The sequence below is a fragment of the Camelina sativa genome, chromosome 20, assembly GCF_030686135.1.
Source record: "Camelina sativa cultivar CO46 ecotype springtype chromosome 20, ASM3068613v1".
In the NCBI taxonomy this organism is placed as follows: Eukaryota; Viridiplantae; Streptophyta; class Magnoliopsida; order Brassicales; family Brassicaceae; genus Camelina; species Camelina sativa.
In genome coordinates this window covers 11,033,179-11,054,168 of record NC_141899.1, presented here as the reverse complement: position 1 = coordinate 11,054,168, position 20,990 = coordinate 11,033,179, and the positions used below count along the sequence as shown (strand labels likewise).

The following is a 20,990-nucleotide window of genomic DNA, read 5'->3' as shown; positions in this document are numbered from 1 at the left end:
TTAAAACCTAAGGATAACTTATATTTTTTTGGTTTTCACTCATCAATTTAATTTATAGTGCTAGATTTCATACTAATGGTTTCATCTTTAGAGAATTTAGTGAAATGATATTTTTAAAATTATATTTTATTTTTATATTTAAGTTCCAGTTGAATATGTTTTGTTTTTTGGATCATTTTTTATTTTGATTAAAGACACAAAAAACCAATTGTTTAATTATGTTCTTTTTGTTTTCAAAAACCTCAAATCATAAAAAATATATATATATATATATATATGTATATTATATTGATCTCTGCAGATTTAACAATTGGATCACAAAACAAAATAGTCTTTATAAATGGATAAATGGATAATTATATTGATATTTAAATATTATATTGATCTTTATAAATTATTTAAAATGATATATGAATATGTGAGATAACCAGAGACATAATAGATAATTACATATGGATCATTTCAACTTTATGATCTTATTGTGTGGTGAATATTGTAAGGAAGTATGAAAATAATGACTTATAAGATGTTAATATAAAATAGAAAATGGAGATAAACATTTTAAAAGATTAAAATAAATATATAAGATATACATATCAAACAAACTCTAAAACTAAGCTTTTACAATGATATTTGATTTGATTTTTTATAACCCATACAACAACAATAACAAAAAAATACAAAACAAAACAAAAAAGAGATTTGAGAGTAGTGGAAGAAGATGAGAGAATGAAAGAGTGATAGACTAAGAGAATAACATAATGAGTATTTATAGGAAGAGAAATGATGAAAAATTACATTTAGAAAAATGAGAGTTACAATTCTAATTTATTGTTTTGTTTTAATACAATTGATTAATACAACTTAGTGGAGAAATAAATTTAATGCATAATTTATAGGGAGAAGCTATAAAGATTTCAGTTTTATATTATGTGAGTTAAATGTGAAAATTAATTGTTTTAAATTTGTGTTTTAATATAATTTTTTTTTTGTTAAAATTGCATTGCCAAGTGGACCAATAAGGAGAGATTGAAACTCTACTTTTATATATATGATTACATAAAACTACTACTGTTATTTTTTTTGTCAACTGCCACTGCTATTTAATTTATTTATATACACAATATTTTAGATTTATTATTTACAGCTATAGGCCATTGTGTTTTTAACAAAAAAAAAAAAGAAATGTGTTATTATTAAAAAATTTATCACATAACTATATTAAAATTATGTTTAAGGTATTATTTACTGAAATGCATGTGGGCTACCCATGGATTTCACGAATTCAAGCAGGAAAGATGCAAAGACATTTTGCAGCTCAAAATATTTAAACCCGTTGCATGATGGCTTAGCAGACGGGTTTAACTGGGTTAACAATTTTATTTAAATCATTTGGTTTATGAAATTTTAGTTTTTTTGTGGTTTTTATCTGATTTGATAGTTTAAGATTTTGATAAAAATATAAATAATCACTAATTTGGTTTACATTCGATCCAGATCCGTCATCATGTCAATCTAAAATTTATGGTGAAACAATTAATATTTTAAACTTTCATAAACTTCATGAATTCAAACCAATATAAATTTGTATTATAAATGTTATACTACATAAATATATTTACAAATGTAATATCTCAAACAAAAATTTGATCTTGTGCAAAATATGGGTTATTACCTAGTGTTACAATACCACTTGTAGTGCTTTGTTTTTGTTTACCATTAAAGCTTTGTAGGCTTGTAGCGTACCACGTACAGTAGTACTGTGAGAGCTCTCTTGGCATTGCTCAACCACCAATGGATCCACCTACCCTTCTTCTTCTTCTTCTTCTTCTTCTTCTTCTTCTTCTTCTTCTTCTTCTTCTTCTTCTTCTTCTTCTTCTTCTTTCCCTTTTAAACCCTAAATTTCTCTATACCTCAACAAGGCCACAATCATGGCTTTGTTCTTATCTCCTAGAACCATCACTCTTCTCTCTCTCACCCTCTCCCTCGCGCTCTACTGCAGCATCGACCCTTTCAACCACTGCGCCATCTCCGATTTCCCAAATTTCGTCTCTCACGAGGTTGTCTCTCCACGTCCCGATGAAGTTCAATGGGAGAGAGATTCACAGAACTCACTTCAGAAATCAAAGATTCTGTTTTTAAACCAAGTCCAAGGCCCCGAGAGCGTCGCGTTTGATCCTCTCGGACGTGGTCCGTACACAGGTGTTGCTGATGGTAGGGTTTTGTTTTGGAACGGTGACGAATGGATTGATTTCGCTTACACCTCGAGTAATCGATCGGTGATTTGTGATCCGAAGCCTTCTGCTTTGAGTTACTTGAGGAACGAACATATCTGTGGACGTCCTTTGGGTCTTCGTTTCGATAAGAGAAACGGAGATTTGTACATCGCTGATGCTTATATGGGACTTTTGAAAGTAGGTCCTGAAGGTGGCTTAGCAATGCCGCTTGTAACTGAAGCTGAGGGTGTTCCATTGGGTTTTACTAATGATCTTGACATTGATGATGATGGAACTGTTTACTTTACTGATAGCAGTATCAATTACCAGAGAAGGTCTGTGTTCTCTTGATTTCGAATCTCAGAACGTTGCTGATTGTTTTTATCTCTGCAATTTTTTTTTTTAACTGTGATTCTCTTTCAGGAACTTCTTGCAGCTCGTCTTCTCTGGAGATAACAGTGGGAGAGTTCTGAAGTATGATCCAATAGCTAAGAAAGCTGTTGTTCTAGTCTCTAATGTTCAGTTTCCTAATGGTGTGTCTATCAGCAAAGACGGTTCTTTCTTTCTATTCTGTGAAGGAGATGTTGGAAGGTGAGTGACTGTAGTAGTAGTTCTTCTTCCAATTCTTTGATGTTGTGACCAATGATTGATGATTGGCTTACCCTCAGTTAGTTGCCTCACTAGTAGAAATCTTGATGTTGCGACCAATATTTATCTGGTGATGATGTAAATAGACCTTCAGCCAGTTGCCTCACTAGCAGAAGAAAGGAATAGGATAGGCCTCAGTACTGATTGAAGCCTTTTAGAACTATCTGAGCCATTACATCTAAGAATCGTCTTTGTTTGTTTTATGTAATGCAGACTAGGAAGGTACTGGTTAAAAGGGGAGAAAGCTGGAACAACAGATGTGTTTGCGGTACTACCAGGGCATCCTGATAACGTAAGGACAAACCAAAACGGTGAATTTTGGGTGGCGCTTCATTGCAAGCGCAACTACTACTCATACTTAATGGCAAGGTATCCTAAGCTGAGGATGTTCATACTAAGACTCCCAATCACTGCAAGAACACACTACTCGTTCCAGATCGGGTTGCGACCTCACGGATTGGTGGCAAAGTATAGCCCTGAAGGGAAGCTTATGCAGGTTTTGGAAGATAGTGAAGGGAAGTTTGTGAGATCGGTGAGTGAAGTTGAAGAGAAAGATGGGAAGCTTTGGCTGGGGAGTGTGTTGATGAACTTTGTTGCTGTCTATGAGCTCTGATTGCTTTACCTATACGTAAACCACTTCACTGGGTTTCTAGATTTTGCAAATTCCCGAAACAGTTAGGTGTGTATTTTTAAATCAAAGGCATCACAAACAAAGAAACAAGTGTGACCGGTGGCATCCTAACCGATAAATTAAAGTGTTTAATCTCAATCCGAACCGATTTAAAATTAAAATGACTCCAAATTAACCAAGACGATATCCGGTTCGATCTGCTTGTACCGGTTCACCGGATAAGTTCCTGAAATTAGACGAGTAACCGGTTCGATCTGTGCTTATCGGTATACAGGTCTATTTTTGGGGTTAAATATGAATATTTAGGAACTTTTAAGTGGTTATCATAAGTTTTCGAGAAATTAAGGGATTCAATTAAAAAAGCTTCTCCAGAAAACTTCTCTTTTTACAACAGAGGTGTGCCATTAGTAGTAGACACGGCGACCGTTTCTTCTTCATCTTCTTCGCCTTCTTCGCCTAAATCTCGCTTGTAACCGGAAAAATCGCCGGAGGATAAGCAAGGGTTCGGTTTCGTTTCTCTTGTTCTATTCTTCTTTTTTTAGATTTTGTGAAATTGACATAACCCTAAAAAATTTTGAAGCCTCTTGCCTCGATAAAATATATATTGCTGGATTCTGTTGATCGCGACTGCGACTAGGGTTTATGCATGAGTTCAAGTTATTCCGATTACGAGGCTTTGTTTATCCCAACTTCTAATTTTGTGGTTTTTGCTGCAGCATTGTACTCTTTTTTTTTTTTTTTTTGTAGTCGAAGTCTCGACACGGGCAAATGGTGAGTTGAAATTTCGTTTTCTTCCTTTGGTATTAGTTTTAGAGGTATGAAGTATGTAGGACTGATAAAGATAGCATCTATTGTACTTGAATTTGCAGTCGGATATTAGGAAGTGGTTTATGAAAGCCCATGAAAAAGGGAACGGAAGTGCTCCGAAATCGACCTCTTCCAAGACAGGTGCTGTAAAGAGTGCTGCCGAGACTGCACCTATAAAATCAGAGCAGGTGAGTTTAGTATGTGGTGTATCTTAGTGAAACACTGGAGTAGGTATTGCTAGCAGGAAGGAAGTTAGTGGGTCTTTCTTTGTGACATTGGCATTGCATTCTGTGAGGTTGCATGAAACTTGAAACACATATTGTTTTTCTTTACTTTGTTTTCAGAGCCATTGGGAGTGAGTTATAGGCGACTCAAATATGCTAGTTGCTGTTATATATTTGGTTTGTTTATTGGCATAAGTCATAAGTGTTATTTCTGTTCATCACTTGGGGCAGGCTAGTGGAGACCTGGAAACTGCTGCTAGAAGAAAAACGAGCAAGTATTTTGGTAAAGAAAAAACGATAGTTAAAGATGAGAAAGAGGTGGAAGAATTACCTGCCAAGAGGAAACTTAAGACTGAGTCTGATGATTTAAGCAAGCCCCGTCCAAGAAAGGTTACCAAGGTTGATGATGACGATGACGATTTTGATGTACCTATTCCAAGGAAGACTCGTGATAGCACACCCAGCAAAAAACTAAAGTCGGGGTCAGGTAGAGGAATCGCAACTAAAACTGATAAAGACGAGGATGATGATGGTGAAGATGCCCAAGAAAAGGAGACTCCTCTGAAATCAGGTGGAAGAGGCCGTGGCGGTAGAGCTGCATCAGGGGCCCCAACTGCTGGAAGAGGAAGAGGTGGAGGGCGAGGTGGGTTTATGAATTTTGGTGAAAGGAAAGACCCACCGCATAAAGGGGAAAAGGTATGTCTCTTGTGTGATCAAATCTCTTACCTTATCTTGACTATTACGTGGTGTCGTAATGTATTGACCTGTCTCTGTTTTCAGGAAGTTCCTGAAGGCACCCCTGATTGCTTAGCTGGATCGACATTTGTAATTAGTGGAACACTTGATAGGTATTTCATTTTACGCACCTCATGCCTTTTCCACGTCTGTATTTCATTTTACAATTTTGTGTACCCTCTTGACATTGCAGTTTAGAAAGAGAAGAAGCAGAAGATCTTATAAAGCGGCATGGTGGTCGTATTACAGGCTCTGTTAGCAAGAAAACGGTCTGTCTCCATACCGTTAATTTTCTTTTTCCCTTTGTTGGATTAAAAGGTAATGGCATAAAGTTACAGTTCTTGTTTTCAGACGTACCTTTTGTGTGATGAAGATATCGGCGGAAGAAAATCTGAAAAAGCTAAAGAGCTGGGGTTTGTGCTCGTCAATTGCATATCATTACAGTAAACTTTTGAGGTGTTTTTGGTCTTCTAGCATCCTAACTTATAATATTCTGTTCAGCACTAAGTTCCTTACAGAGGATGGCCTATTTGACATGATCCGGTCCTCGAAACCCATAAAAAAGTCTCTGCCTGAAAGGACTAACAAAGGCACTGAAAAAGTCTGTGCACCACCGAAGACAAGCCCTCAGAAAGAAGTGACAAGAGGTATGAATCATACTCTTGTATTGCATGAACTTTGTGTAGTTTGTGTCTTAAATTTACTTACATGTCTCCAGATATTGCTCTTTTGGCTTCAGTTGTAAACGCTTGAGCCATTTAATCAGTGTCCATTTATTCTCAGTTATCCTTATAGTTAATACTGATGACAAACATATTTTAGGAAAGCCTTTAGCAAAAAGTTCGCCCAACAAGGTTCCCCCAGCGAAAGGAAAAAAGAAAATTATTGAGACTTCCTTGCCATGGACGGAAAAATACAGACCGAAGGTTCCAAATGAGATTGTTGGGAATCAGTCACTGGTACGTGATTGAAACTATTGTATGTTGCTTTTTGTTCAATGACATGAAAATGATGGATCCTTTATCAAATCAATTGCAGGTAACTCAGATTCACAACTGGCTGTCCCACTGGCATGATCAATTTGGAGGTACTGGAAGTAAAGGAAAGGGAAAGAAAGTGAATGATGCTGGTGCCAAGAAGGCTATACTTTTGAGCGGAACACCTGGTATTGGAAAAACAACATCAGCAAAGTTGGTTAGTCAGATGCTTGGTTTCCAGACAGTTGAGGTTAGCTCATAATTATTTCAATGTCATTGGTTAGTGATACAATATCTTGCACATGCTTGGAAGATGGACTTTTTACCTTCAATTTAGGTTAATGCTAGTGACAGTCGTGGAAAGGCGAACTCGAATATCGCCAAAGGTATTGGTGGTAGTAATGCAAATACTGTGAAGGAACTTGTCAATAACGAAGCCATGGCCGCTAACATGGATAGGTAGTTCGGGGTTTTTTTTTATGGCCCTAGTCCCAGAAGTTTGTATTTTTTCCTGACTTGGTGGAAGATTTGATCTTCAGGTCAAAGCACCCGAAGACTGTTCTAATCATGGATGAAGTAGATGGAATGTCTGCAGGCGACAGGGGAGGTGTTGCCGATCTTATTGCTAGCATTAAAATATCAAAGATTCCTATCATCTGCATTTGTAATGACAAATACAGTCAGAAACTGAAGAGTTTAGTAAACTACTGTCTTCCCCTCAATTTCCGGAAGCCCACGAAACAGCAGGTTGGATTTAGATGATTGTTTTTGTCCTTTCAGTGTTTTCTTTTGATAGGATTATTAACAGGATTTTATGCAAGGGACAAATGGTTGTCTCTTTGGCATTTTTTCTTTGTACCATTATTAGGCCTTGGGCTCTTCATTATCTTTTTCGATTTTTCCACCATCAGATACTTTTTCGAGCAGTTGACAAGAAGTTACCCATTTATACTTTTAGACGATAGGGGTATTGTGGAAATATATGAAGTTTCACACCTGCTTAATAGTTGACCATTTGCTAAAGGCTCCTATATTCGTTAGGAATTAAAAATATACTAATAAGTTTCAGTTGCATTGAGGATCTGAGTGGCCGTATATCCTCTGTTTTATCGTTAGCAATGTCTGTTAATTTATGAAACCAACGTGTCTTTTCTTACAGATGGGAAAAAGGCTGATGCATATTGCTAAGGCAGAAGGCCTTGAAGTTAATGAAGTAAGATTCTGTACTTTAGTTTTTTTTTTTCACTAACTTCTGTTAGTCAATGGTAGCCAGTTCCATATAAATTTCTTCCTTTTAAGACTATTTTCTTTCCGGAAATCTAGTCCATGTCAGGCCCCTTTTACTAATTGAACAAATGGGAATAGAAGTAGATATGGTATAATGTACATGTGTTATGCAACACTCTTTTCCTTTTAAACCCTACTTTTGCGTTTCTTGAAATTCCCCTGGGAAAGCGTATGCCAGTTGTAATGGATTAAACACCTAAGAATAGAACTTGGATCATGTGTTCTCTGTGTCCACTCTTCCTGTATTCTAATACTTCCTCTTTTTCTGCTTAGTCTCATAAGCATTTTGGTGGTGGGCCTTATGTGCTATCAGTTTGTCCCTGAGCATCATCTATCTTTCCTTTTTCTTAGATTGCCCTGGAAGAACTCGCTGAGAGAGTAAATGGTGACATACGTTTGGCCCTAAATCAGCTCCAATATATGAGCCTGTCCATGTCAGCCATCAAGTATGATGATATCAGGCAACGCCTGCTAAGCAGTGCTAAGGATGAAGATATTTCCCCTTTCTCAGCTGTTGACAAGTAATGCCTCAAGTCTTTTAGTTTAGTTCATCATTGATGCACATAGTAGTGTATAATACATGCTCTATAAGTGTTTGCCATTGCCAATTTTCTGAAGTTAAGTCATATAGCTGCTGTTATATAAGAAAACTTATTTCCCTTGTTTTGTAGTAAAACTTCGTTATAAATGATTTCTTTCCAGGTTGTTTAGTTATAATGGTGGGAAGCTGAGAATGGATGAACGGATTGACCTAAGCATGAGTGATCCTGATTTGGTTCCTCTAATAATACAGGTCTATTATTATTTTGGATTCTTGTGGAGTTGTTTTGTTATATCTTTTGGAACAATAATTAATTTCCTGGTACCTCTAACATTAGTTATTTCTGAAATTTGTAATCCCACATGAGAACGTATAGAACATTGAGACTTGTACTTCAATTACCGTTAAATTTAAGACTGTGATTTCTTTCCATCTGGGCAGGAAAACTATCTCAATTATAGGCCATCAGGTAAAGATGAGGCAAAACGAATGGAGTTACTTGCTCGTGCTGCTGAATCCATTGCGGATGGAGATATTATCAACGTGCAGATTCGAAGATACAGGCAGTGGCAACTTTCTCAGTCATGCTGTGTTGCATCTTCTATTCTCCCGTAAGTTGGTTCCAGTTCTTGAGAAGAAAATTGATTCTTTTTACCAAAAGTGCTATTTTATTCCCTCCACATGAAGTGTGTGTTTCTGATGTATATGCCATGTCTATCCTCTAGTGTTCTCATTTGTTACTATTCTTTCTACACCTTAAGTTCATCTTTGATGGAGATCAGGTTGAATAAATCATATGCTGCCATGTATATATGTGTTGTGTCTTTGTATGGATTTCTGTTCTCCGGTGTAGAATTACAGGGAATAATGTGCTTTCCAATACTTGAGAACTGACGTATACTTGTTTTGTTTGAATAGAGCTTCATTGTTGCATGGATCAAGGGAGGTATTCGAGCAGGTAATGATCTTCAGTAAAAGCTCATTTCACGCTATGGATGTGACCTGGAAACTTTAGCTATCATTCAATGCGCCTCTTTTTTCTGATGATGCATTTTTTTTTTCTGTATTAAGGATTTTGAGTATGCAATGCACAACTCATATATTGGCAAATCAGAAAACTTAGTTCTTTTCTAGGTTGTAAAATTTGAGCATGATTACTATAGCATATATTTATGTGTATGGTATGAGCCTGTTTCTCCGTTTTGTTGCTCTAGAGCTGCCTAAAATGTCATAATTCAGATTAACCATGCATACTTATTCAATGCAGGGTGAGCGTAACTTCAATAGATTTGGTGGGTGGCTTGGCAAGAATTCTACGGCGGGAAAAAATAGACGGTTAATGGAGGATCTGCATGTTCATGTCCTTGCTTCCCGTGAATCCAGCTCTGGAAGGTTGTTTCCACCTGTACAGTTCCTTATGGGTTACTTCTTTCTGCTAGTGAAATGTTTCCTTATTTAATTGCTACCCTTGCTTTTCTTCATATTTCATCCGTCTGTGAAGAGTTAGCTTGGTGTACATACTGCCTCTCCTTTTAACAATATTATGTGATATTTTCTTAGTACAACTTTCTGACAAACGTCAACATTGACCACAGGGAGACTCTTCGTGTTGATTATCTTCCCCTGCTCATGAATCGCTTGACTAGCCCACTTCAGACGCTGCCTAAGGTTTGACGTACTAATATTTGTTTATTGTTCGTAACCTCACTATACTCTTGTTTTATTAAATATGAAAAGATATCTATGTTATCTGTTACTTAAAATCATATTTATGTTAAAATATGTACTTAGGATGAAGCTGTTTCAGAAGTTGTTGATTTCATGAACTCCTACTCTATAAGTCAGGAGGACTTTGATACTATTATGGAGTTGGGAAAATTTAAGGTATACACGATTCCCTTTTTCATGGGATTCCGCTGCCACAGCTGCGACAATGAGTCTTCACTAATGTATTGCAAACTTTACAAATCAGGGACGTGCAAATCCAATGGAGGGTGTTCCACCTCCAGTTAAAGCAGCTTTGACCAAAAAATATAATGAGTTGAATAAAACCAGAATGGTACGTGTTGCTGACATGGTGCAAATTCCGGGAATGAAAAAGGCCCCTAAGAAGCGAATAGCTGCAATGCTGGAACCAACTGCTGATAGTTTGGGAGATGAGGATGGCGAGCCGTTAGCAGAAAATGAAGAAGAAAATGCATCAGATGCTGAAGAAGAAGACTCAGGTACTGTGCATCTTTGTGAATGAATTATTTTTGTAGAATCAAGTAACTGGGCCTGTATAACCAAAGACAGAGCCTCAGAAAGACATTACAAGATTACCTTTGGTGTCTAATGGGACTTGGAACTAGACCACATGAAATCCTGACTGGATTTCTCTGTTTTTTTTGTCTTTCTGCAATTCCAGAAGAAGCAAACGATGGAGAAAAGCTAGAGTCGAATCTAAAGAATCTGAATGCTAGAGGTTGGTCCTGTTATGCCTTTTGATAAGTTGTCTTTTCTTTCAAAAAGCCAGTCAGTCTAGAACCAAAATTAATATATCTTGGTCTAAGCGACGACTTCTTGGCTAAACTTTACTCCACATCTCTCAAGTCTTAACGAACTACAATCGGGTTTTGCAGGGATCCAAGTTGAATTGGATTTGAAGGGAGCTGGGAGCTCTGGTTCAAGAAAAGCAGCTGGTAAAGGCAGAGGCAGAGGCAAAGCAGCAGATGCGTCTGCTGAGAAGAAAGCTACAGGGAGAGGTTCTGGTACCAAGAGAAAGAGATGAGAAGTCAATGGCCTCAGTTTTCAGGCAAAATTGTTCCCGAGAAGTGTCTATTTCTGGAATGTTCATGTCTAGCTTACAAAGGGTTTCGAGGTTTTTTTTTTCTCTTTTGATGATTGGTTGATGAATTCAAAATGTTTTTAGAGCGGATTTTAGTATTGGTAGTGAACTCTAAATGCGTTTGCTTTTTTGACTAATGATTAACTAGTAGATGAAGATTTTCTGTAGTGGCTAAAATCTGAGAAAATCCATCGTTGTGTCTTGAAATTTCTCTCAAAAGGCAGTTGTATAAAAGGTCGATAATAAACTGCAAAACTGTTTTGTATGAGATCATAAATCTTACAGAGTCAATAACTTAAACAAAGCTATCCTTACGCACCGCCATAGTTTTTTCGAATTCTTTTAGTAGTAGAAAATATAATAAAATACACAAGCATTATAATATAGATGCATAAAATTGGTGGGTTTGCTTGGCCAAAATTTTGGCGATACATAAGTAATATTGATAAGAAATCCGTAAAGTGAACCACAATGTGAATTTACAACAGACAAACCAAATAACCAACCCTGATAGTGAATACATCATAAGTCTTTACTCTTCTTTTTCTCTTTTTAGTTTTTGTTGGGTTTTGCTTAAACATACATAACACAGAAGAAGGCGTCTCAAGGCATCCTTTTGGTCATAAAACAACCTTTCTTTATTTTGAGAAATAGAAAACTCTTTTTTACGTTATCAACAAACCTTCTTCCTATGCTTCTCCCACGCTTTTGAAACATCTGACTCCTGTATATATATATATTATCAGAATTTCACAATGGCCATCATCTCCCTGTCTCTGCAAAACACAGACAACAGAACAAGATCTTAGCATTCATTTAGAAACACAGTTTTTTGGAAAATAAAAGGAGTTGCATACAACAAATATTTTCAGGTTTGCATAGACCTTAATCATCTATAATATCTCTTTCGCGATCACATAATGAACTATCAGTATGTAAAAATCACTGATGATGTAGAATTTGGAGATCAAGGGTTGAATAATGCAATTGATGAGACAGGCTAAAGCTTAGTTGATAGGTGAAATAAGAAAACGAATTCTACAATGACTAACCATTGGTGAACAAACACTTGATAAGCTAGCCTGAATCAGTAGAGCAAGGAGTCAAAAACTTTACCTTTGCCAACAAGATGCTGGCACTTGCTTATTTAGCTTGAACCAGAACCAGTCGCACATGTATCTTTAACACCTCTTTCATTCATAGAATGTTCACCACCCGCTTCTGATCTATTATGCTCATTGTTTGATTCAGGAGTGTGATTTTCTGAGACATCTGATACAGATGCAGAGCTGGGCCTACTGTTTTCTCTCGTTTCTAGACGTTCCATCATGCGGGACACAGTGGCGATCCCGGCACTGACCTCTCGTTTAACCTCAGAGCCAATATCTGCCATGGACGTGTTGCGAGAAAAAAATCTATCTTTCCAGCTCCTTGTGTTCTTTGATATCGATTCTTTGTATCTACAGTGTGCATCAGAAATCATTTAGAAAATAGTAAAATCAATATAAAGGTCAAAAGTTAGCCAGATGAGCCAGGATACCTCGTTGACACAGCGTTTAATCGAGACTTTAGCGATTCCGAAAATGATTGGAGTTCTGATGGTCCAGCTCTATCTTGATCACTTGGGGAAGATTGATTAGCAGACCTGTGTATGGTTAGCAAAGGAAGGATCAGACTGGCTGCATGTGACTACACCGTAACAAAAGACGATAGAAGATGAGAATTCAGGTGACGACCTGCTGTTTGAATCAGATGCCGAGGGAGAAACCTGGCGGGGATGAGAAGATGTTTGTGGCTGATTTGAACCCTCCCCTAAACCACTGTGAGGAGATAACGGAAGGTTTGTGACTGTGTCATCCTCATCTCTCTGAGAAGGAGAAGAAGGCATGGGGGGATGAGGTGCAGGGGAAGAAGCATTAGGATGCGAAGAAAACACCATGAACTGTGGATGGCTTTGACTTGAAGACCTGCTTCTGTGGCCTTCCCTTCTTACCCCATGTCTCGCTCTTCCCATAGCAGCAGCAGCGGCCAAGTGCTGAATGATTCGCTCTTCAATCTCGGCATTATCCACCCCAACTGGGAGCTGCATTAAAAGAGATTTGTACAAAGATAGAGCTCAATCAGTTCACTAGGAAAGAGATGTAATCAACTCAAAATGATAATAAAAGAGTCACATACATGTTGTAATTCAAAATCACCAAGAGTTGGATGACGAAATATGGTGGCATTTCTAGATGGAGTGAAGCGGAAATTCCTCTCCTGTACAACACCCTCAAGCAACTCCTGACTGAATACATTAAACACACATCTATCAAGGATTCCTCATGGTAATGTTACCATTTACCAATTAAAAAAAAACTAAATTGTACAACGAGGAGAAAAAATTAACCTTGTGGGGTCTTTGAGACTAAGTGATTGCCAACACATTGGACACTGTGAACTCCTTTGACACCTGTAAATTTAAAATACAAATGCCACGGAACTAATAAGCTTGGCACAAAGAAGGAACACGAAATACAAAACTTGAGGTATAGATTATCGAGTGTTCATCTTCTCGAGTTGTAATTGGAATCTCCTCATTTCCCCTTAAATTCTCAAAACCAAGACAAAAAACTCTTTAACACACACGCACGACATAAAGAACAAGAGGACTTGAAAACCCACACATTCTATAAGAACAACCTTTTTGGAATATTTATGTTCAATGAAGTGGTAAACGCACGAGGTGTTTAAAGAGCTTACCACTCAAGAATGCATTGAAGATGATACTCATGCTTGCAACTAGTCAACTGCGAAACCAAAAAAAAAAAAAAATGAATCAAATGTATAATTTAAATGGAAAAAGTTTTGGGGGTACATAGTAGTAGTAAGTGCACAACAAAAACATACAGTAGAAGGATCGCTATCACAGAAGGATTCAAGACAAATGCTACAGGCGTCATCACAAGCATCTTGAATCCCACCTTCAACAAAAGCTGCTGCTGAAGTCAGATGCCCCTCTGACGTCGCCGTTTCTCCCGCCGCTCCCTGCAAAAAACAATCCTCAGATATCAAAATTCCCAAAACCTAAAGACGAGAGGATCAATAGACAAAACTCGTTTTTAACAATTCAACACGAAAACCCCCTAATAATACGATAAAAGGCTTATTCGAGTCCCCCAAATGCAAATTACGCCGAATCAAATCAAAATTCTAAGCTCATATCGATCGAATTGCATCCGTACAGAAATGAAATTCAAAAAAAAAAAACGAAAACCCTAACTAACCTCCATTTGAAATCGGGATTGAATCGGATGGGATGAGCTGAACGGAGAAGAAAGAAAATGAGATAGTAGGGGGATTGATCAATCAAAGATTCGATGGAAGAGAAAGGAACAAAAAAAATCTAGGGTTATGAGAGAAAACAAAACCCTAGATTCATGATGATTCGCCGAAGATAACGGGGAGAGGAAGAAGAAGAAGAAGAAGAAGACAAAGGACAAAAGGAGAAAAGAGACCCTTTCCTCTCTTTTCTTTTCTTTTCTTCTCTATTAATTTTTCTCTGCGCGTGGTGTGTGGGTTGTGGTCTCTATTGACTCTCTCTCTCTCTCTCTCTCTCTCTCTCTCTCTCTCTCTTCTCACGATGTTAATTTCTTTTTCTTTTCTATTTTTTTAAATAGAAAATATGTTCCCTATTTTAATTGATGACATGTTAACGAAAACATTGATTTAGCTGGGTCCCATATTATGACACGTGTTTACTTTTTTTTATAGTTTGGGATTTAGTTTTAGTTTTCTAAGATGATTTTAGTGAATTTAGAGAAACTGTTTGATTTGTTACTAAAATCTTTTATAATTTTATTAGATATTTTAGGATTTTCACTTTATGTGGTCTTCAAATTTTGGTATATTTTTCTTCTATTGTGGTAACTTTTATCAAGTAAGCAAAAAAATTGTTTTGTTCTCATACTACCCCATATTGTAATTTCTTCTATGACATTTTAGTAAGAAATGAGAAATATCTTTTATATATTAAAAGATAGTTCTTATTTAAGGCGAGCTCATTTTTTACCATATAATATTCATTGTCAAACAAGTTCATTTTCAAATATTACATGCTATCTATTTTGATTATTCTAAATCCAATTGCCAAAAACATTTGAATATTCTTTAATTTTCCAAAATCTATAATTTCAAAAATTATAATAAAATATTTGCATATTATTTAATTTTCCAAAATCAATTATTTCAAAAAATTATAATATTGTAACTTACCATTATATACAATCATCAAAACCATGTATATATATATATATTAAATGAGAAACTAATGGATCTATGGTTACATCATTAAACTTATTAATTTAAATTTCTTTTTTCTTTTTTCTTAACTCATATAATTAATTCATAATTTTTAGATCTACTTAAGACCAAAATCATAAATTTGTGCTCTAAATTTTGTTTTATCAAAACAAACTCGTTTATTTTCAAAACAACAATGATAAACTATGTTCTACCTTCAAATTTCGTACATGAGAAATTTTTCCCAAAAATTCTAATTAAATTTTGATGTGTTTTCGAAAAACATACAATATAATTTACAAGTTTTGTATACAAACACATTAACTACAAATTACAAAATTTTAATAAGAACATATTGTTGATTTGATAAAATTGTTATATGTGACAGAAACGAAACCAACATATTCTGATGTTGGAAAGATAGCAATGTTTTTAAACCCGATCCGGGTAGTAAATTGGAATACTCATGAGTCATTTGAGACTGTGGATTGATGAATTGATATTTATTTTAATTTTACAAAGATACAAAATTAGCAATGTTCTGATGTTGGGAAGATAGCAATGTTTTTAAACCCGATCCGGGTAGTAAATTGGAATACTCATGAGTCATTTGAGACTGTGGATTGATGAATTGATATTTATTTTAATTTTACAAAGATACAAAATTAGCAATGTTCTGATGTTGGGAAGATAGCAATGTTTTTAAACCCGATCCGGGTAGTAAATTGGAATACTCATGAGTCATTTGAGACTGTGGATTGATGAATTGATATTTATTTTAATTTTACAAAGATACAAAATTAATTTCTAATTAATATATGAGAGAAATTAATATATTAATCTCTTAATTGAATAATACTATAATAGAAAGGTAAATCAAACAAAGTTGAATTTTAATTAAAATAATGTTTATATTATCTTTGACAAATATAAGATATTTGTAAATGTATCATATATGGATCACTTAATGATGGTTTTCAAATGTAATAGAAAAGTATTATACTTATGAATACTTGATGGGGATTCATGTTGAAGAACATTTTCTTTGAATTTAGATAAACATAAATCGTTTTGGTATCAGTCTTATTGGATACCATCGTGGTAGATTTTAGAGGAATCAAAATTACAAAATTACGAGACTATGATGAAAATAAGCAAAAGTAATTTGAAGAGCATGTTGAGATACTGTTATTTGTTTTATTATAGCAATTTTGAAAGGAGAATGCAAAAACAAGGAAAACAAATTAAGAAACTTTCAATTTGTAATGCCCTATTCATAATTGAATTCCTGAACTCTTAAAACTTATCCATCTCCGACGTATAAAAGGAAAAAAACTCTCTTGGTTTGTACTTTGTACGAGAAATAGATATGTTTATAAGATAAGGAATATCTAAAAAAGAAATACATCGTATTATCTCTAATTAAAAACACTACAGAAGGTATAAATAAATTTAGACACAAGTGAGTTAAAAAAGCGACCAACAAAAAGAACCGAGAGTCGGGGAAAAAAAAGAAGATAAAAACCATGTTACAGTTTTACAAACTACGAACCCACCGAAGAAGACTGGTCTGATCTTCACGAAGGAATTAAGTCTTTTAAGATACCGTTGATTCCTTTCCTTTAGTTTCCAATATAGCCGAGCCGATGAAGGACCATTGCTAAGACGAGCATTAATATAGCAAAGATCAATCCGCCTCTTCCAAGCAACCACTTCTTTGCCTTCTTCGCTTTCTCTATCCCGGTTTGAGCCCGATCCGCCCATCGCATCTGCAAACAACATTTTTTACATATGAGACAACTATACAATCAACTCCACACTGTTCTGTTTTCACATCCTCTTTTGGTTTTTCATAAACCGCATGCATACCATTTTCTCCAAGGCGTCAGGAGAAAGAGAAGCCATGGCTTGCTGAGCTTTTGCAGCATCTTCTTGAGAAAGCTTCATTCCGAATTGTTCGCTCATGCTAGCCATCATCTCCAGATTCATGTTCTTTATCATAGACGTGAACATCTACCAAACACAGAGAAAATACTATATCAACATCTACAATCACATTATGTTGACTAAATTGGTCAGATATAAACCGAAAATGACAAAAACCTGTCGCATTGCTGGATCTTTCATTTGGTTTCTCATCTGCTCCTGCAAGTCAGCCGGTGGAGCCGAAGGCATGCTTGATTCGAAACCGCTTCTTGGAGCCACAAAAGAATTACCTGAAGAACTAGACTCACCTGCAAAACTACCAATCCCACTCGCTCCTAAACTTTCACGTTGTTCAGATGCTTCTGCATTGCTGTATGAAGTTGAAGCTGGAGCGTTTGCTTTCAAAGACGATGCCATGTTGAACATCCTCTCACGCTCTTCTGGTGACATCTTACCCATCATATCAGATGCGAGTTTAAGCATGTCAGGTGTAGGTGCGAACCCGTTTCCTGCAGATGGCCCAGCCGGGTTGAAAGGGTTATCTCCTTTAAACGAAGAAGCTGTTTGAACCATTTTTTGAATCTCTTCCGGTGACATTTTCCCTATCATGCTCGACGCAGTTTTGAACATGTCTGGTGACATATCTCCAGCTTTGCCTCCGCTCAGAGCAGCAAGTGTATCGGGATCAGTTTTTGAAATGAAGTTCTGGAATGTTCTGCAGGCCATAGAAAGAATAAAAAGAATTACAAAGTCATTCTAATCGTGTCACATGTAGCAGAAAATGGATGCTTTAGATAATATTTCTCTTTGAGAGCACAAATATTAGGTGTTGAAACAGATGAAACAACACATCAAACACTAGTTTGGAAAGGTGTTGAACCTGATTGCTTCTGGGTTATCTCTCAGAGCCTGCAATCCAACAACTTCAGTCTTTACGCCCTGAGCATGACCACCAACATTGCTTTCTCGTTGTGTCCCAGTAACCTCTTTAGACTGTTTCTTATTGTCTCCGGAAGTAACAGTATTTTCTTCAGTTATGTCTTCAATCACCACACCTAATGGACGAAGCATATCAAAAAATGCAGAAAAGAAACGTCTGGTCTGACATAATTGATAATACACTGCATTATTTCGAACAAATCTTTGAGGGATAAATATAATACCTCTTGATGCATTGCCAGGTCCCTCGACACCCAATCTTTCCTTAACATCTCTGCATCATAAGAGATAAAACTTAAGGTCAAAGTTATTTTTAAAAAGTTGATATCCAAACCTCTGAAATAAGCAGAACTGAAAAGCATGGCAAAACCAGTAATCAAATATAAAAATCCATACCTTAAAACATCGGCAATTGTCTCATCTTCAGGGGAAACTTCATTGGCCTTGCTTAGATCGGAGACAGCATCCTGATAGTTTCAGAAAGCCAATGAGCAAACATATAATCAAGAATTATTTACAAAAAGAACATATATATTGACAAGGAATCTCAAGAAACTTCCTATAAGAAACAGAAGAACTCACTTCAAGCAGGCCCAGATCTCTGTATGCTTGACCCCTTCTGTATAGGGCTTTGACATTCCTCGCATCATATGCCAAAACCTGAATGCATTTAAGAATGTAAATTTAACACCAAGACAGGACTGATCTTAAAGCGATGTATGACATCACGTGTCACAAGAACATAAACAAGGTGTAGCATACCTCAGAACCTTCCTTTATGCAATCTTCATGCTGATTTGTCTTCAAATAACATGACATGAGATTGAGAGAACAAGCCAACAAAAGTGCGCCACCTTTAGAAGATGGAATGTCTTTCAGATTGTTCTTCGCCTGCGATATGGTCCAAGAGCCATTGTAAGAAAAAGTTACTCTTCTTGATAAGTGCTACCAAAGAGACTGGAACGTCAAGTAACATCACAAACAATAATGTATGGAGACTTACACGCAAATATTTCTCTGCAGCTTCACTGAAGTTTCCTCGGCTATGAAGCTCATTTCCCTGCCAAACGTAGCAGCATATGAGATTAACATCCAAATCATTAACTCAACTAAAACCAAAGCAACCCCATTCTGTTTCCTTTGTTCCAACAGCTACTCAAACTCGAAAAAGAAAAAGATAAATAGACGTCTCTAATGAGGAAGACAATAAAAGTACCAACCTGTTTCTTAAGCATCTGAGCAGCACTAATCTGATAAGTAAACTGAGCATCGGCATGAGCACGCATAGCAGCAATGTCTTCAGGGGAAGCTTTAGCCATCTTCTCACTAATCTCAGCCATATCCTCAGGGCGAGTATGCTTAAGCTGTTCAGCTGCTTGTTTCAAATCTTCAGGCCTCATGTTCTTCATACTCTCAGTTGCCATATTCATCAAATCTGGATTTGACATCATCTATACAAAAATTATAAAAAAAAAAAACAATGTCATCGTACAAAAACAGAAAGCTACTTTTTAATTGAATTCAATTGTATCAATCACATCAATCATATAAATTATACACTAGTTTGATCAGAAGTAACATGAATGAATGAATATATGAAATTGAATTTGGGAAATTAAAGAGAGAAGAAAAAGAAAAAAAACCTGCTGTTGGATCCTAGCGAAATCAGCAGGAGTCATACGGCTCATCTGATCTTGAGCGAGCCGAATCATCTCAGGATCCATCAACCCGTTAAACATACGTTTTTCTAGAAGCTTCGATCGCGAGAATCAGATCGGGAATTTCAACAAAACCTTCGAATCTAAACTCGCCGGAGAAGGATATAACTCGGAATCTGTGATCTAGATTTTAAATAATCCTGAAGAGTTTTGAGAATCGGAGGTGAATTGTTTATGCGGAGCCGAATATAAGAAAAGAAGAGAATCAAAAATTAGGAATTTAATTTAAATCGGCTCTCAAGTCTCAATTGACCGACCGGAATATGCCTGGAGAGGTTTCGAATTGACAATGTTACCCCTCGCTCTTATATGAAGAGGCAATGACGTGCCTTTAGATAAGTTAATTATAATTATAATTATAATTATGAGAGCAATATATGCTTATTGTGCATCTCGCCTCTTGTTCCATGTTGGAAAACTAAAAAAACTATATCTCTCGTGTTTTCCTTTTTAGTATTTTCTTACACTTCAAACGAATCTCTCTTGTTAATTAAACTCTTTTATGTGTTTTTTTTTCCTTCTTTAAGAAAAAGTCTTCCCTTACAAATTAGTACAATATTTCCAATTAACTGTGACACGTGTCATCTTTTAAAAAATCAGTTAAATAGGCTCAATTTATATGTCCGCCGCAATTAATTCTTAGGAAGCAAAGGACTTTGTATGTCATGTCACAAGCAACAATCTCTCAGTTGTTGGACGAGTTTTAATCTACTTATTAAGTTATGGTTATTAAGTTTTAATCTTTTATGCTTCATGTTCTACATATTTTACTCACTTTTCTACATATTTTTGTCGACGAGTATATATCTGTCAAAAAAAAAAAAAAAAAAATTGTAGGATTTCTCCACCGCAGCATAAATGTTTGAAAGAATGGAAGCGGTGGCCGGTTCACATAGAAGCTATTGGACCACTTTGACTAACAGCTACAATTCTCATATATCTTTCCTCTCGTAACCCATTTTTCTTTACCGGAGATTAATTAAATCTGATACAATATTTAGTAGTCTTATGATAACAGCGAGGAACCATTGAGCAAAGTCACAGTGTCACGTCCGAGAGGTGTCACCTTTCAGATGTTTGTCCTGATATTTTGGAACAATGTACCCTCTATTGTACGATGAAGATAAATGTAAATATCTAGAAAAATATCGAATTTCATTTTTTTACTGTCCACATTTTTTGATCGTTTGCTGAAAAAAAAAAAAAAAAAAAGGTTGCTGGAAAAGAAAAGAG

The 20,990-nt window shown here is 36.1% G+C and overlaps 4 protein-coding genes across 4 annotated transcripts; 2 read left to right on the top strand and 2 right to left on the bottom strand.

Annotated features, from left to right (window-relative positions):
• The first annotated feature begins 1,707 nt into the window (after positions 1-1,707).
• Positions 1,708-3,633, top strand: LOC104770523 (protein STRICTOSIDINE SYNTHASE-LIKE 3-like). The gene is made up of 3 exons (XM_010494957.3): positions 1,708-2,551; positions 2,640-2,807; positions 3,078-3,633. The coding sequence occupies exons 1-3, from the start codon at positions 1,932-1,934 to the stop codon at positions 3,475-3,477; spliced, it is 1,188 nt and encodes a 395-aa protein (XP_010493259.2). The 5' UTR covers positions 1,708-1,931; the 3' UTR covers positions 3,478-3,633.
• Positions 3,634-3,813: 180 nt separating this feature from the next.
• Positions 3,814-11,070, top strand: LOC104770522 (replication factor C subunit 1). The gene is made up of 23 exons (XM_019242377.2): positions 3,814-3,997; positions 4,212-4,266; positions 4,365-4,490; positions 4,758-5,222; positions 5,307-5,374; positions 5,455-5,530; positions 5,613-5,674; positions 5,763-5,908; positions 6,084-6,220; positions 6,300-6,488; positions 6,576-6,697; positions 6,778-6,985; positions 7,398-7,451; positions 7,877-8,046; positions 8,228-8,318; positions 8,508-8,677; positions 8,985-9,024; positions 9,334-9,458; positions 9,662-9,734; positions 9,858-9,950; positions 10,039-10,291; positions 10,474-10,530; positions 10,688-11,070. The coding sequence occupies exons 2-23, from the start codon at positions 4,264-4,266 to the stop codon at positions 10,834-10,836; spliced, it is 2,877 nt and encodes a 958-aa protein (XP_019097922.1). The 5' UTR covers positions 3,814-3,997; positions 4,212-4,263; the 3' UTR covers positions 10,837-11,070.
• A 228-nt stretch (positions 11,071-11,298) lies between these two features.
• Positions 11,299-14,556, bottom strand: LOC104770520 (E3 ubiquitin-protein ligase RHF2A). The gene is made up of 9 exons (XM_010494954.3): positions 14,160-14,556; positions 13,783-13,920; positions 13,636-13,682; positions 13,283-13,345; positions 13,072-13,180; positions 12,630-12,976; positions 12,434-12,538; positions 12,010-12,353; positions 11,299-11,669 (listed from the first exon to the last, which is right to left on the bottom strand). The coding sequence occupies exons 1-8, from the start codon at positions 14,163-14,165 to the stop codon at positions 12,041-12,043; spliced, it is 1,128 nt and encodes a 375-aa protein (XP_010493256.2). The 5' UTR covers positions 14,166-14,556; the 3' UTR covers positions 11,299-11,669; positions 12,010-12,040.
• A 1,969-nt stretch (positions 14,557-16,525) lies between these two features.
• Positions 16,526-20,105, bottom strand: LOC104770519 (outer envelope protein 61). Its single transcript, XM_010494953.2, has 11 exons — positions 19,683-20,105; positions 19,260-19,490; positions 19,043-19,099; positions 18,802-18,930; positions 18,622-18,699; positions 18,436-18,506; positions 18,264-18,313; positions 17,981-18,155; positions 17,278-17,815; positions 17,044-17,187; positions 16,526-16,943 (listed from the first exon to the last, which is right to left on the bottom strand). Exons 1-11 carry the CDS (start codon positions 19,776-19,778, stop codon positions 16,797-16,799), a joined length of 1,716 nt encoding a protein of 571 aa, XP_010493255.2. The 5' UTR covers positions 19,779-20,105; the 3' UTR covers positions 16,526-16,796.
• Between the last annotated feature and the right edge of the window lie 885 nt (positions 20,106-20,990).